The sequence below is a fragment of the Aptenodytes forsteri genome, unplaced genomic scaffold, assembly GCF_000699145.1.
Source record: "Aptenodytes forsteri isolate BGI_AS27 unplaced genomic scaffold, ASM69914v1 Scaffold168, whole genome shotgun sequence".
Taxonomy (NCBI): Eukaryota; Metazoa; Chordata; class Aves; order Sphenisciformes; family Spheniscidae; genus Aptenodytes; species Aptenodytes forsteri.
Window position 1 is genome coordinate 462,726 of NW_008796047.1, and position 13,967 is coordinate 476,692.

At 48.9% G+C, this 13,967-nt stretch overlaps 1 protein-coding gene across 1 annotated transcript in view; it reads right to left on the reverse strand.

Annotated features, from left to right (window-relative positions):
* Positions 1-6: 6 nt before the first annotated feature.
* XPO7 (exportin 7) overlaps positions 7-13,967 on the reverse strand; it is a gene marked incomplete at its 5' end in the record, with an annotated part of 32,368 nt that continues 18,407 nt past the window's right edge. Inside the window, 15 exons of the mRNA XM_019473904.1 lie at positions 7-925; positions 1,108-1,235; positions 1,575-1,673; positions 3,303-3,463; positions 3,799-3,937; positions 5,117-5,331; positions 5,905-5,987; positions 7,113-7,220; positions 7,955-8,043; positions 8,463-8,569; positions 9,031-9,139; positions 10,351-10,414; positions 11,360-11,440; positions 12,547-12,620; positions 13,609-13,744. Coding sequence (XP_019329449.1) covers positions 832-925; positions 1,108-1,235; positions 1,575-1,673; positions 3,303-3,463; positions 3,799-3,937; positions 5,117-5,331; positions 5,905-5,987; positions 7,113-7,220; positions 7,955-8,043; positions 8,463-8,569; positions 9,031-9,139; positions 10,351-10,414; positions 11,360-11,440; positions 12,547-12,620; positions 13,609-13,744 — 1,687 coding nt within the window. The remainder of the gene's footprint in view (positions 926-1,107; positions 1,236-1,574; positions 1,674-3,302; positions 3,464-3,798; positions 3,938-5,116; positions 5,332-5,904; positions 5,988-7,112; positions 7,221-7,954; positions 8,044-8,462; positions 8,570-9,030; positions 9,140-10,350; positions 10,415-11,359; positions 11,441-12,546; positions 12,621-13,608; positions 13,745-13,967) is intronic.

Below are 13,967 nucleotides of genomic sequence, written 5' to 3' on the forward strand. Positions count from 1 at the left end.
CCGGGCAGGCGCCCGGCACAGCATCGGTCCGGAGGGAGGGAGGCGAGGGCCCTGCGAGAAGCGGGTTGACAAGGGGACAGCGCCTACTGCTACACCGGGGGATAGGAGAGACACCCACGAGCAAGCACGAATGAAAGATCACGCGGCATGGCTTAGAGTTCCTAATAACAAGGGCAAGACGGTAACGGGAAGTTGTGATTTCAAGGGGCTTAATAAGAAAAAATATACATTTGGAATTTTACAATGCTTTTTTTTTTGTTGGTTTTTTTCTTTTTTTTTTTTTGCTTCTCTCTACACTTGTCACTAAATATATCTCTGCACTTTCACACACCCACCCCTCGCCCAGTAAAGCTTCAGGCCTGCAGGACACGCTTTCCTCACTCGCATACACAACCCTCACGCCAGCACCGGTGCACCAGGACTCTGTAAAAATTTCAATCACACTTTTTTTTTTTTTTTTTTTAAACTGAGTCAATATAAACCTTGTTCAAAATGTTATGAAAAAATGTACATGTTTATACAAGGCAGGCTGCAGCAGAGCGCTGGCGTTCCACGCAGACATTCGGGTAGGGAGACGCTGGATTCTTGCACCTGGCTTATGCCCTTCCACCCCCTCCCACGGAAACAGAAGCACCCTGCCCCGGTGAGCTCAACAACCCCTCCTGTTCCCTCCTCCCTCGGGACGTGGAGTACGGCCCAAAGCGAGCGCCGCAATCCAGCCCTGGGGAAGAGCAGGGATTAGAAACGCCCTCTTTTCTTTCCATCGGAAACGGTAACCCCTCTGGGCCAGGCCAAAGAGATGCTGCTCTGTACAGGTGGAGTTGGGAGACGTCAGCTCATCATGTCGTTGCTGTTCACACCGTAGGTGGAGTTCTTCATGGAGTCGTTCACCTCTCGCCTGAACGCTGACAGGTTTTGTGTGAACCTAAGGAAAAGGCAGAGCAGCGTGTTAGAGCCGGAGGTTGCCCGTTCCTCCAGTGTTTTGTTCTCCATGAGGCTGCTATGAAGACCACGCACTCTCCAGGCTGTGCTTCTGCATTAAGCTGCGGGCGCAGCATGCCTCGGGACGGGCTCAGCCCCGCAAAGGGGTCTCTGGCCCATACTGACCTGTCCCTGTTCTTGGTTAGGAGGTTGCGTTCGATGCCTTCCATGAGGTTCTCAAAGCAGAGGTGCATTGCCTGCTGTTTCTCCGGAGGCTGGCTGTTCACTATACTGTTCCTCAAGTCAGAGAAATACTGGGGGAGACAAGAGAAGGATGGGTTAGTTTTCAGACGAATCGCCACCTGGGCTTTGGGGCAGAGCCTGCGTAACAGGCTCTCGGAAGAGGGAGTAAACACGTTACAGCTCTTCGGGTGACTTCTGGTGCCCTTACGAACGAACGTTAATAGGGTTCCTTAGCGCCAAGGCTGCTGCAGGGGAGGGCTAGGGCACCCTTCCCTCAACACACAATCTCCCCAGTCCCGACTTCCCAACCAGCTGCTCTGACACCGTTCTGCTCCCTTCAGCCCAAAGGCTCCAGCATCGTTCAAGCCCAGACAGCTCCTCCAGCTGCAATGGGAGGGTGGGATGTTTACCTTTTCATTGAGCAGTATCAAGCCGAGCAGAGGCCGAGACATTGACCACTGGTTCCTGCAGTCCTCAAAGATGATGATATTCAGCACTGTTGACAGCATCTGGAAGAGGGAGAGTGAGGTTTAAAACCAGCCCTTCCATCCCAGCTCTCTCCTTACCACGGCACCGTGCGGGCTCAGGAGCAACGATTCACCTTTGATGCTTTCAGTGTTGGAGCCTCAGTGCTACAGAGCTCTCAGCATCATGGGACAAGAGGAGGACCTGGAGCCCCCATGAACTGGTAGAGAACTTCACTGAAGGCACATGGAGGAGGTGCTGAAAGCTGTTAGAATATTTATTCCTGACACTCCACCCTGCCCCAAGGCAGCCAGGGGAAGGATTGTCTCATCTTCACTTAAACAAGGTAACAGCAAGTGCTTAAACACAGAGCACATGCTGTGGTGCCCTGGGGAGCTTCCTCTAGTCCACGCTAGGGGTGTCTGCGTTCCCTTCCACAGCCTCCTTAGGCTAACGCCAGTATCTAATCTAGCTGGTTTGGAAGATACAGTTTCTCTTTTTATCCTCCGAAAACACAGCTTCTAGCCCCAAAAAAGCCTGCTTTTCTTTGCATTTGATCTATCTGCAAGGGTGGAACAATATTCCCTGCTTTCACGCAGCAGTCATGCTGACACGCACCAGCGAGCGAGGTTGGATAACGCCGTCAGAGACGCACCGAGCACCGCTGTTCAAAGCGGTACGGCCAGGCAAGAGGCATGTAAAAGTGTTTTGCTACAAGGTATGGATATCCAGATCCCAACGCAGGGCCCTCCGGAGCACCAAAACCTCTGTGAGCAGAATCATCTGTCATTAAGTGACACAGAGGTAAGTAAACTACACGATACGTGTGGGTATATGCTGAGCTAAGCCTGACCTAAGCAAGGACAATGTCTCAGCTCACTATTGATCCTCTGCCACTGCACACACTCCTGACCCAGAGAGAAGACAAATCCCAGCAAGCTCCGTGTCTATCAGAGGTGCTGCGGATGGAGGCAGGAGACAGATGGCAGATGTGCTACCAGCATGTGAAAAACTCGATTATCAAATTCACCCCGCAGAGGCCGTTCTGAAGGCAGGCACGAACGGTGCCAAGGCAGCACGTGCTCCAACAGGCTGCAAACCCAGCTTTCACGTGGTCCCAACACGAGCGCCGCAGCAGAGAGATTGTTCCCGTATGCTGAAGTCTACGCAGAGCCTTGTTAAGCATGGGGACCCCATGGTGCCTGCTCTGCTGTGAGTGCACATGTACCACTGAATTGTTCCAGGGATTTAAACAAACCCTGATTTCTTTTTTAAAGCAGAAGAGCACATGCTCTCTGGTTGAAGGTAAGTTTCCTGGCTTCATTTCTATGAACTGCCAGCACCGCCCACAACCGTGTTTCTCTTTAAAAAAAAAAAAAGATGACAAAAGCTCATTTTTGGCTACTTCCTTTCATATCTGAAACGCAAAACTGGTGTTCCTTGCACAAGGAGAACCATGGCCCTGAAGCACGGCTTTGCATCAGACCTACCATACGATGAATGTGTAGGAGAGATGCGATACTAGCAAAAAATCCTTTTTGCTCTGGAAAAGCCCGGGGCTCTAGAGCAGGGAGCATGCAGCCCCCATATTACATCACGCTAAGAAAATTCAGGGCTTATCAGGGAGTTTACCGTGCCATGCCACAACAAGGCCCTACGCCTTCGGTCTTTACCTGCTGAATCATCTCCGGGTGCTGCTGCATAATGTGCAGGAACCGGTCGCTCTCCTGGGTCAGAGGTGTGGTCCTCTTCTTGGTGCTGCGAGAGAGCTGCTTGAAGAGATAGGTGACAATGTGGTCCAAACAGGAGCAGCAGCCTGTGCAAACCATGGTGTCTGCAAGAACAGGAAAGGGGGAGACGTTGGGGTACTGCCAGCATTTCCCTTGCTCAGATGCACCTGGGCAGGCTCCCAGGGAAACACCACCATTTATCTGGGTCCTTTTAGGGACTTTGCAAGCAAGAACCACCTAACCCTGAACGGGTCAGCAACCTCCTCACTGACATAGTCGCTATCTCTAATGTTCCAGCTTCAACAGAGGTGAAACTCCACCCGTTCACAAGGTATGTCTTAGCTGTTAGCCTGAAATACCATGCATTCAAACCAACCAAAATCTTTCCCCACTTCCAAATCAAAGCCCTAAGAGCACAACAGAGAGCAGGAGTAGTTACCTAGTGCAGTGAGGCCTTCTGAAATGGAAGAGAGAATATACATGATTACATGAGGCTCCAGACTGGCTATAAAGTTCATGTGGTCCTGGGTAAGAACTTCCAGCAAGGAATAGTATGACTGGCTGAGCTTGGGATAATCCTGCAGAGAAAGGAAGAGAGAAAGACTTTTAAGGCCTGGTAGCTAGCCTGTAACCATCAGTTAAGGCTTTCTGCTAGACCCAACCCATTCATTAATCACCTGAGAACTGCTTACCGAATCTCCTGGAAAGAGAACAAACCAACCTCTCTCGCAGCATAACTTATGGGCCAACATATTTTTCACCCTTCTCCCCCACCAAGAGCCTTCCAAACAGGCTCCAGCAACAATGGCCCAGCAGATTCCCAACACTGTTGTATCAAACCATCTTTCCCCACTGCTTCACTCTTTTCTAAATGGGGAGTGTTAGCTGACTAACGCCAGCGCTGGAGATGCAGAGATAGGAATGGCTCTCCAGGTGTCCATGCAGAGTGCCAGATCGCATAAAAATCAACACGCACAGCGCTGGGCTCAGCAGCCTGCACTGCAGTCAGTGCCGCAGACCCCTCAGCAGCCCCCAGACTGGGGGGATTCTGCTGGGAGTCCTGCAGAGCGGCCCCTTCTCAAGAGCTGAATTTGAGCTGCGTGTCTCAAGAGCAATGGTTTGGCCACCAGTATATTAAATCAAGAACATGCTGAATGCCGTCACAGAGATGGGAACAACTTCTTTCAGATCCTGCTATGGTAATAAGACAGATAAGACTTGGGAGGAATATATGCTGCCTTCTCTCCTTGGTATTTTGCCAGGTAGGACTGTGCTGATAGGGTCTCAAAGCTCTGCCACAAAATGGATTTCTGCATACGAGGTCTGGATAGGAGCAAGATTCTCTACGTGGATGTCTTCAGCAAGCAGGCTGCACTGTAATTGCTGATGCATTGAGATCTCTGCCCACAGGCAATACAGGGAAGAACAATCCTTCACTCGCAGAAAGTGTTTTTCAGATAGAGGAGGAATTATTTTGGTAATGGCTCTGCTGAGACTTGGAGCGTACCCCGCTGGAGAGCTGAGCAGTGGGGCTGCCCAGCGGGGCCTTGGGTGGTGGGGTTACAGCCTTCACGCAGGACCTGCCGCTGCACATTCCAGGAGCTGTAATTTCCTGCTGGCCTGTGCCTATAGCTGGGGTTCCAGAAAGCGGCACAAGTTCACTCGTCTCTGTGATTAAAGTATTCCTTTACTGTATAATCTTCCAAGCCTGCCTTCCCTAGCCATGTTTACACTGCTAATCACAGGTGTCGGCTTACCAGAAGGTCACTGTGAGGGATGGAAAGCAGAAGCTTGATAAAAGTTTGCAAGGCATTGTCCAGTGCATCATCCCCGTACAGACGGAAGACCCCAAAGTTGACGTAGCTCCCGCTCAGTGCAGCCTTCAGCATAGAGAAGCAGATGGAAATCCCCTTGAGCTTCAAGGCATAGACTTGATCCTTTGGGACCTCCCCAAGCGTTAGGATACGATTTCCTGCATGAGCACAGAAGCGGACTCAGTATTTCAGCAACCACATCCAAACCCCTTCTCCCCCAGGGTGCAGGAAAAACAAAAGTAGAGCCATAAGGAGTGACTGAGAAGTCAGCCACAAGCACCGAAGACTTACTCCCCAACCAAAGGTTAAGGGACTCATTACAAGTTAAAAATGTGGCTCTACTAGGAACCATGGGAGAACACAACTGCGTGTAGTTTTGCTGTGGAAACAGGACAGCGTAAGGACAGGATTGCTCTCCACTCACTTCACACGTTCGCCCATGTCACCCTGCACACCCCCAAGGGGCTCAGCTGGGCTCCTGCTCGTTGCTGTCATTTTCTTCCTCATTTGCATGGCAAACACCCTGCCCCTTTCTGCTTGTCTGCCTACCCAGCACTTCAAGCAGAAGCATCTCCCTGTATCTAAGCACGCATTCAGCAAGCGATTTGGCACTGCTTCCCAGCCCGGGCTCGCTCTCCGAGCTGGCAAATGCCCCAGCCCTCACTCCTCAAGCGAGCGGAGGAGTCAAGGGCAGACCGAGGCTGCCTGGATCCCACCTGCTGGATACTCACCATACGTAGTTATCATTTTACTCGTTTCTCGGAAGAGCAGGATGCCATTCGGTGAGGACACATCAAACTGCAGCCGTTGGGATCTAATGGAAAGACAGGGAATAAACTGGAGCTCAAACATACCTGGGAGTAAAAACAAAGCTAATACTCCAGCACCTCCATGTGCTGCTGCGTACTGGGGCACCCTCCTCCCAGGGCTGCTCCCCAGAGTTCAACAAAACACCCTGGTCTGGTAGAAAATACTGCTGTTCATTACCAAAGCCAGACAGGACACAGCCACTTAGGGACAGACGAGCTCTGCTGTTGCAGAAGAAAGGGCCTATATTTCACAGACATTAGGAATATTACAAGATCGAGGCTGGAAATCCCGACTTGGCAATAGTCACTAGGCTACTGTACGCAAACAGCGAACATCTTGGAAGCAGCATTGTAGGGCAGGCTGACTAGCTCCTATTCATAACATGACCAAGAATTCAGAACTTGGCATTTTTTCCCCCCTACAGTGAATAGATCTTACAATTAAAGCGCAGAGAGTTGTCCAGTTCACCTCTGAAATAAATCAGTGGACGTATTCCAGTAACGATTGTCCTACTGCAAAGATGCCGCTCGGATGTGGCAAACAGTCTGACAGCACGGAGAGTCAATTCTCAAATGACTGTGCCTGAACCTTGCGTCCCTTCCACTCGGCTGTAACAACAGTCCCTTCCTATAGGGTTGTGTTCAGCTGGCTGTAAGCCAGAGCAACATCTTGGCAACCTTCCACTGCCAGATTAGACAGCTTCTGAATTATCTGAATAGCGTCAGAGGTACCTCTCTGCTGGCAAAAAGAGCTGATGCTCTAAAGCAAAAGTGGTCATCTGGTTGCCAGATAGAACAACGCTCGTTTTAAACACAGGTTTTAAAAATTAACATGAGTTGCCTGCCTCCATCTTACAGCGCTGTCCTTGGAAGCAGACGCTGAACAAATTCAGTGTTTATTGATCGTGTATCTTGGTCTGACTGAGTCATGACACGGCTGATATCTGAACTGTTAGATTTTCTTCCCTACTGAAACAATGCCAGTTTCGCCCCCCCATCCCCTTGGCAGCCTTTATAGCATAAATAGACTGAAGTAGAGAAAACACAACTGGGCACCAACACCCACACAAAGGCTGAAGCAGCAGACGGACACAAATCCCGGCCAGCTTTCAGATGCTGGAGGTTCATACCTATTATGTACCAACTCAGCCATCAGTTTGAGGACAGGTGTAGTGCAGGCTGGGTCATGGTACCAGAGTTCAATTGCTCGCTGTAGGATTGGCATGTAGGATGGGTAGCTGCAAGGTGAAAGCTAAGGAACTTCGCTGCTTTGCACGAAGAGAAAAGGTCACAACTTCTACCAAAAAGGCATATTTTGTGTACTGCGCCCAAACCTTGCAAAGGAGCTTACTTAACAAGGTTAAACAGAGATGCTGCTTGCTGGGGTCTGCTTTATCACAGAAAAAAATAGTAGTAATAATAAAAAAACCCTTAGGTCCGTTGAAGGAGTTGCATACACACTTCTTACACTAGGACAAACCAGAACCAAAAAGGTTTTGAATGAAAGGGAAGACAGATACAAAGATCTGTCACTGCAACAGAGAGCTGACCTTCACCAGCCAAAGAGAAATCTGGAGCCCAGATACCGTGCTCTTTGAGCAGCTATGCTCTCACCAAGAGGACAAAGATACCAACTGCTGTTGGCTTTAGTGAGCAAGAGGAAAGCTTTTGTTGCTGCTGAGACACAAGCATCCCATTAAAGGCCTTTGTGCTTTACAGGTCAAATCTCTTCAGGTCCAATGGGAAAAACCCCAACAGTTCAGCTTTGAGCAGATTTCTAGGTTGACCTGGTTGCAGACAGACCAAGTCAAATCTATTTTAGGGCTTAGAGACAGGACACCGAGTACTATAAAAGCAAAGAGAAACCCCAGTCAGGATTTAGCAGGGAAAACAGGGCATTTGGATGCAGTCAGCCAGAGTTCTCCCCTCTGACAGACGGGATGACTCAAGTTTTAGGGCAACAGAAGGATACATCCACTCAAACAGCATCATGAAGCTGGTCTTGGCATTGAAGGCAAAGGCTATTCCCCTCAAGTCTCTCACCAAACCAACCAAAGTTCTCTGTATTGCAAAAGAAAAGATACGTTAAAACATAACACGCATATGGATCTCTCCCTCCCTGGCTCCACCAGCCCAGAGCCACTTCCCTTCCTCCCATCCCATCAGCAATACAGCCTTTCTGTGCTGCATGCCAATCCCAGGTTAGACAGTTCTTCCTCTTCAGTGCCAGAAGCCCTCTTTAATCTGAGCTGTGAACTACACCTCGACCCAAGGGATACAGGGACACCACTGCTTCCCCATATACTGAAAGGAAAGCACCCATCACTCCAGCATCCACCTCTCTTGTTCAGAGGGGAGAATGCCTCTCACCCTGCAGGATTTACTTGTACTCTCCTGTCCGTCTGAACGGAAAATGTCAAAGCCCCCAAGGGAAAGAGTAGGGAGAGCATGGATAACAGGGAACGTCCTGCCCAACTTACTTTTGCCTCTTGTTCATTGAAGGTATTTGTGCTGAACATCTGTGCCACAGTCTCAAAGGCAGCTGTGAGGGGAAGCATGAACTGCTCATACTGATCCTCATCTTCCCCTGAAGGAAAAAAAGAAATCGGGAGGAAGTAGACTGCACATCCCTGCGCCCTGCAGTACTGCCTGTGCTAGACATTCAGACATTGCTCACCCACGGAGCTAGAGGCAGAGAGATCACAGGTTTCCAGACAGGTGATCTATTACTGCCAATATCTAACTTACAGATAAGGCTTAGAACAAACCCTGCCTTATCAGGAAAACATTTGGAATATTATGAAGGAAAAATTTAGCCCCAGCCTTGGTGGTGTGCACCTCTAAACTACCTCTACCCAGCAACATGGCATCAAACCCGCTCTTGAGCTTCTTTCCCCTCCTTGTTCTTATCTCATTTGGCTTTTCCCATTCCAGCATCCTTTCCTGGAGGAGCTTACAGCTCCCTAAACAGCAGGACCCAGCATACTGCAGAGCCCAGCATCCAAACCACAGAGTTTTGCTCTGGTTCCTAGGAAAAGACCCTAGTACCTAAATCCACCATGAGAAGACGCCCAAGTGCAGTGTAGAACGTAGTCCGACATCTCATGTCAGTCAGGTTGGACTGATTGTTAATGCCCAGGAAGGAAAAGTGCTCACTCTGCAAATGGAAGAGAAGAGACGGGTTAAAGGGGAACCACCACCTTGAACGGGCTCCTGTATCAAGGGCTGAGGATCCCTCATCCCCCTGTCTAATTCTCAGCCTGCGCAAGGATGAGAAGCAGCGAGCTGTAAGGTTATCTTGCTAACCACTTTACATCTGCCAGCCATCTTGGAGAACAGGCCACCAGAGGGCAACAGGCACCGCACCTGCACACCCCGGAGCAGTGTCCTATCTACTGGCAAAGATACCAACTATCATCTTTCATCTTGGAATTCCCCAGGACCAGACGAACAAGGAAGTCTCGCTTTGCCTCCAGAGCAGAGAAGCAATCTGCCCCCCTTACTCATGGGGACCCTTCAGGCATTAAGGTTGCTGAAAAATCAGCCCTCTGCAGACAGATCCCCAGTTCCTCTGCCCACATTCTCCACAGAAAGAGTAGCCCCAGACAATGCAGTCTGAATGCAGCTTCTGGGCCAAACACAGGACGTGGGACTGCCTGCAAAACATCCCCTAGCTCAAGGAATACAGCGCCTCGTTCAACCAGTCGATGCAAACCTTCTGGATGTGGTGCTGGGAGTCCTATCGCTAGAGCACTGGAGCATCAAATGACCACATGCTCCCAGAGGCAAGTCAGAAATCTAATACTTTGCTGCTGGCTTCTAGTTGCTCGTTCTAACATTTTTGATTTCAAGTCAGCAACCCAGATCCGCACAGGGAGTACCATACCGGTAGTGACCAAGGAACAAGGCTGCTATCCTGACCACTGCAAGTGGCGGCACTTCTTCCACATCAGCACTTTTAGAATGAAAGCTGGGGCACTGAAATGCTGTTATATTTTGCATTAAATTGCATAAACAGTGCTCACTGCTGTCTGCCTGCATGTGCAGCAGTATCAGCTGTCTCCCGCATTTCACTCTGGAGATGGCTGTCTTTCAGTGGAGTGTAAAGAGACCCCCACATTAACCCTTCAGGGATGAAAGGTACCACATAATTACAGCCCCTCAAAATTGAAGGGCAGGCTTTGAACAAAGAGAGATGGAACACAGATCACGCTTTCTAGAGGCTCATCTAGTATGATGGAAGCATCTGGGAGACAGGTGAACTTCAAAAGTGTGTCCAGGTGTTAAAATTAGGGGATTATCTCAGCTGCACAAAGGCAGACGGAGGAGTTCGCCGCGTGACGAAAAGCAGAAGGTGAAAGGACTTACCGTGTGATTGTTCAGCATGAACTGTACGGCGCTCAGTTTCACCAGCTTTCTAACACTACTGTATGTAAAGGCGGTGTTAAGGAAGCAGCAGAGTCAGCAGAAAACTTCTTGCAATGCTTGCAAAGCACTTTCCAGGGCAAAACTGGAAGGGGACTTATGTCTATATTATTCAATATGTTCTAGCCTCTCTTCCATTTGTTTCAAGAGCAACCAAGTTGCATACATCTCTACTGTAGAGACCTGCAGTGACCATTTTTATTTACTCTGTCAGGAAGAACAAGTAGAAGACTGTAAGATAGACTGTAAACAAATTAACTGTGGAAGCTACAAAGCAATTATGATCCAAAATAACTACATTATAGCCATCCGCTGCAATTCAACAGCTTGACCAAGCACTCGCACTCTGCTCTTCTCACTACCCAGAAGATGAAGCGGTTCAGGAATCTGTTACACGCAGAGTGCTCCTGTTCCAGCCGAGCATCTGGGTCACTCTTCCCCCATCCTGAGGTTTAAGTGTTCTGTGCACCCAACAGCTCTTCTGAAAAGGATATCCAATGGAGAGGTCATTGAGCAGCTGCAGCGTCTTGGAGGTGATAGGCTCGCATCGACCCCAGTACTTCAAGTTGGTGATGCTAGGGAAGAGGACAACAAGGACAGATCAGAGGGGTTTGCTCGGCTTCCCCTTTGCTGTGCGGCGGATTCTTCCAGTTCAAAAGTCACCCAACATCATCAGTGTAGAAGACTGTAAGATAGACTGTAAACAAATTAACTGTGGAAGGAAGCTACAAAGCAAATTATGATCAAAATAACTACATTATAGCCATCCGCTGCAATTCAACAGCTTGACCAAGCACTCGCACTCTGCTCTTCTCACTACCCAGAAGATGAAGCGGTTCAGGAATCTGTTACACGCAGAGTGCTCCTGTTCCAGCCGAGCATCTGGGTCACTCTTCCCCCATCCTGAGGTTTAAGTGTTCTGTGCACCCAACAGCTCTTCTGAAAAGGATATCCAATGGAGAGGTCATTGAGCAGCTGCAGCGTCTTGGAGGTGATAGGCTCGCATCGACCCCAGTACTTCAAGTTGGTGATGCTAGGGAAGAGGACAACAAGGACAGATCAGAGGGGTTTGCTCGGCTTCCCCTTTGCTGTGCGGCGGATTCTTCCAGTTCAAAAGTCACCCAACATCATCAGTTCCACCCTCCACCGAAACCACAGACATCACAAGCCACAAAATATTGGTATAAAATTACTGTACTTACATTTGGTTGACTAGAAAATTATCCTTCAGATAATCTTCACTACTTGGGTCCCAAGCTACACTGGCCCATACCCAGGCCCTTGGAATTCTGTGGCACTCCAGGGCTGGTTTCTGCAGCAAGGGTAAGAGAATTCTGCGGCAGTGACTACATGCAGACGTATGCAATTCTGCACCTGCACCATCCACTGTCAGCTGCAGAATTCTAGTAGCCCTTGCTTCTTCCAGGAGAGCCATTTCACCCCTTGGGGATGATGCGCAGCCGGGGCGCGCGAGGGTAGGCAAGGCCCCATGCACATAAAGACGGGGCGATGCTAAAGAAGTCGAGGGGGAGCTAGCGGCTGCACGTCACCAGGCACAAGGCACTGGGCGTCAGCATTGGAGCTACTGAATTGGCTCAAAATGCTAATGGAGGCTGCCAAAGACATGACAAAAAGCCAGTCGACAGGTTTGGTCCAGAGGAGAGCTGCCAAGGAACAGGCCGAAGAGGGTGCCTACCAGAGTGGAAGAGTTTTAAGAAAAGGACTTGTGATACTCTGGTACTGAACAGCACAATTTGCAGAGAAAACCTTTGAAGGAGCAGTCCCCTCCCCATAGAGCTTTCGTGGCTGGTGATTGCCAATAGTCAAGTGATAGGGCATGAGTGCTTGAGGCTGTCCCCTCTCTGACTTTGGTTTTACTAAGCAGGCACTGAAAAGAGAATCCATTATCCTGGTGTACGGCTTATTTTTGTGTCTCCATAGCCCAGGCTAGAATCCACGGTGGATAAATCAATCCTGGATATTGTGCGTGACTTAAGCCCTGATAAAAGCTGTAATTCTCTCGAGTAGCCAGATGTTACTAGCTTTAGACTGAACAACACTCCCTCATATTCCAGTTTTTCTGGTTACACCTTCAAATAAACCCTGGAATCTCTGATGCCTGCAAGCAGGAACACTTACATTTTTCCTATGAAGACGCTCAGGACCATGGTCTCATCATTCAACCCCAGGACCTCTGACAGACGGCGGTACAGCTGGAGGGGAAAAAACAACACCAGTTTAAAAGCTGTCAACAAAACAAGTAATGATCAAGGATTATTTGTTTTTCACTTGTTCTCCCTTCGTGGCACACATGCCTGAGAGGGTGTATGCTCTGGGCTTTCCCAGATCAGTCAAACAATGCAGAGAGATGCTTGTGATCTGATCCTCACCAATGCTTGCCCTAATCGCTGCCAGCTCTTTTCTATCCCTAGTCATAGCAGGTTCAGATACTGTACACAGAAGCCGGAGCACTTGCTTCTCCTAGGGAAAGGGGACATAACTGCGCTCCTCCACCTGCACCTACACGCAGTTTCTTAGTGAATTTGTCTGGAACTCTAAGCCCCTTGTCATGTCACTGCTCCGAAGTCTGTGAGATGGGGAAGGAAGGTCATACTTAGGTTACTGGAAAGGAAGAGAATCTAATTCTAGAGTAATGATGTTCCCATTCTTTACATTTTTTTTTCTTTTTTTAAATTTAAAAAAGATATTTTGCATCTCTGAAGATGCACCAAGGTATTCAAAGTCCAGTACACCTATAATTGCCTTGCAATGAAGAGAATGGATATTTATCTTCACTTTAGAGCCAAGGAAGCAAGGCACAGATGCTAAGCTCAGGCCCCTCATGGGTGTATTAGGTGGTGCGACTCACACTTTCACAGGTATATAAGCCGTAAGGAACTCATTTGAAGTCACAGCAGAAACCTGGCAGGTAACAAAATTGAACCCAGGTCTCAAGTTCTAGGCTACTGTCATAGTCACTGGCTCCTTCCTGACGCATACAGAACACGGTATTTCAAAAACAGCTCAGGGTTTGCAATGTTAACACTGGACATGTATCTAGAAAACACAGCAGACAGGTCTCTTACATATTTTCAGCTATAAAGAAGAGAAAAGAAGTAATGCCACTTGCTTTCATTTAAAAAGGGAAGCTATTACTGGACTTCATATCACCAAAGAGACATAGCAAAGGGGACTGGTTACCTTGGAAGACTTCTGCACCTGATCTCCAATATAGATCTTCCGGAACTGCTCAAAGAAGCTCAGCATGGCAAGCTCCAGCTTCTCATTCCCAGCCTGCGCCAGACGAGAGTCCGTCAGGTTCATCAACTGCAGCACCCTGGAAAGAGGTGGGAAAAAACACACCTTGCTGATGGACACTGGGAGAAAGGAGGGATTTCTGGCACATGGTGTTGTTTCCAGGCTGCGTGCAACGGTATTTTTTTTACTTTCTGTGGGCACTGTCGTTTTGGGTCAAGAACTGACAAAACTGGTAACAAAACACTGACTAGGGCACATTCCTCTTCTGTGCAAGGCCATTATAAGGCTTCTATATCCCTTCT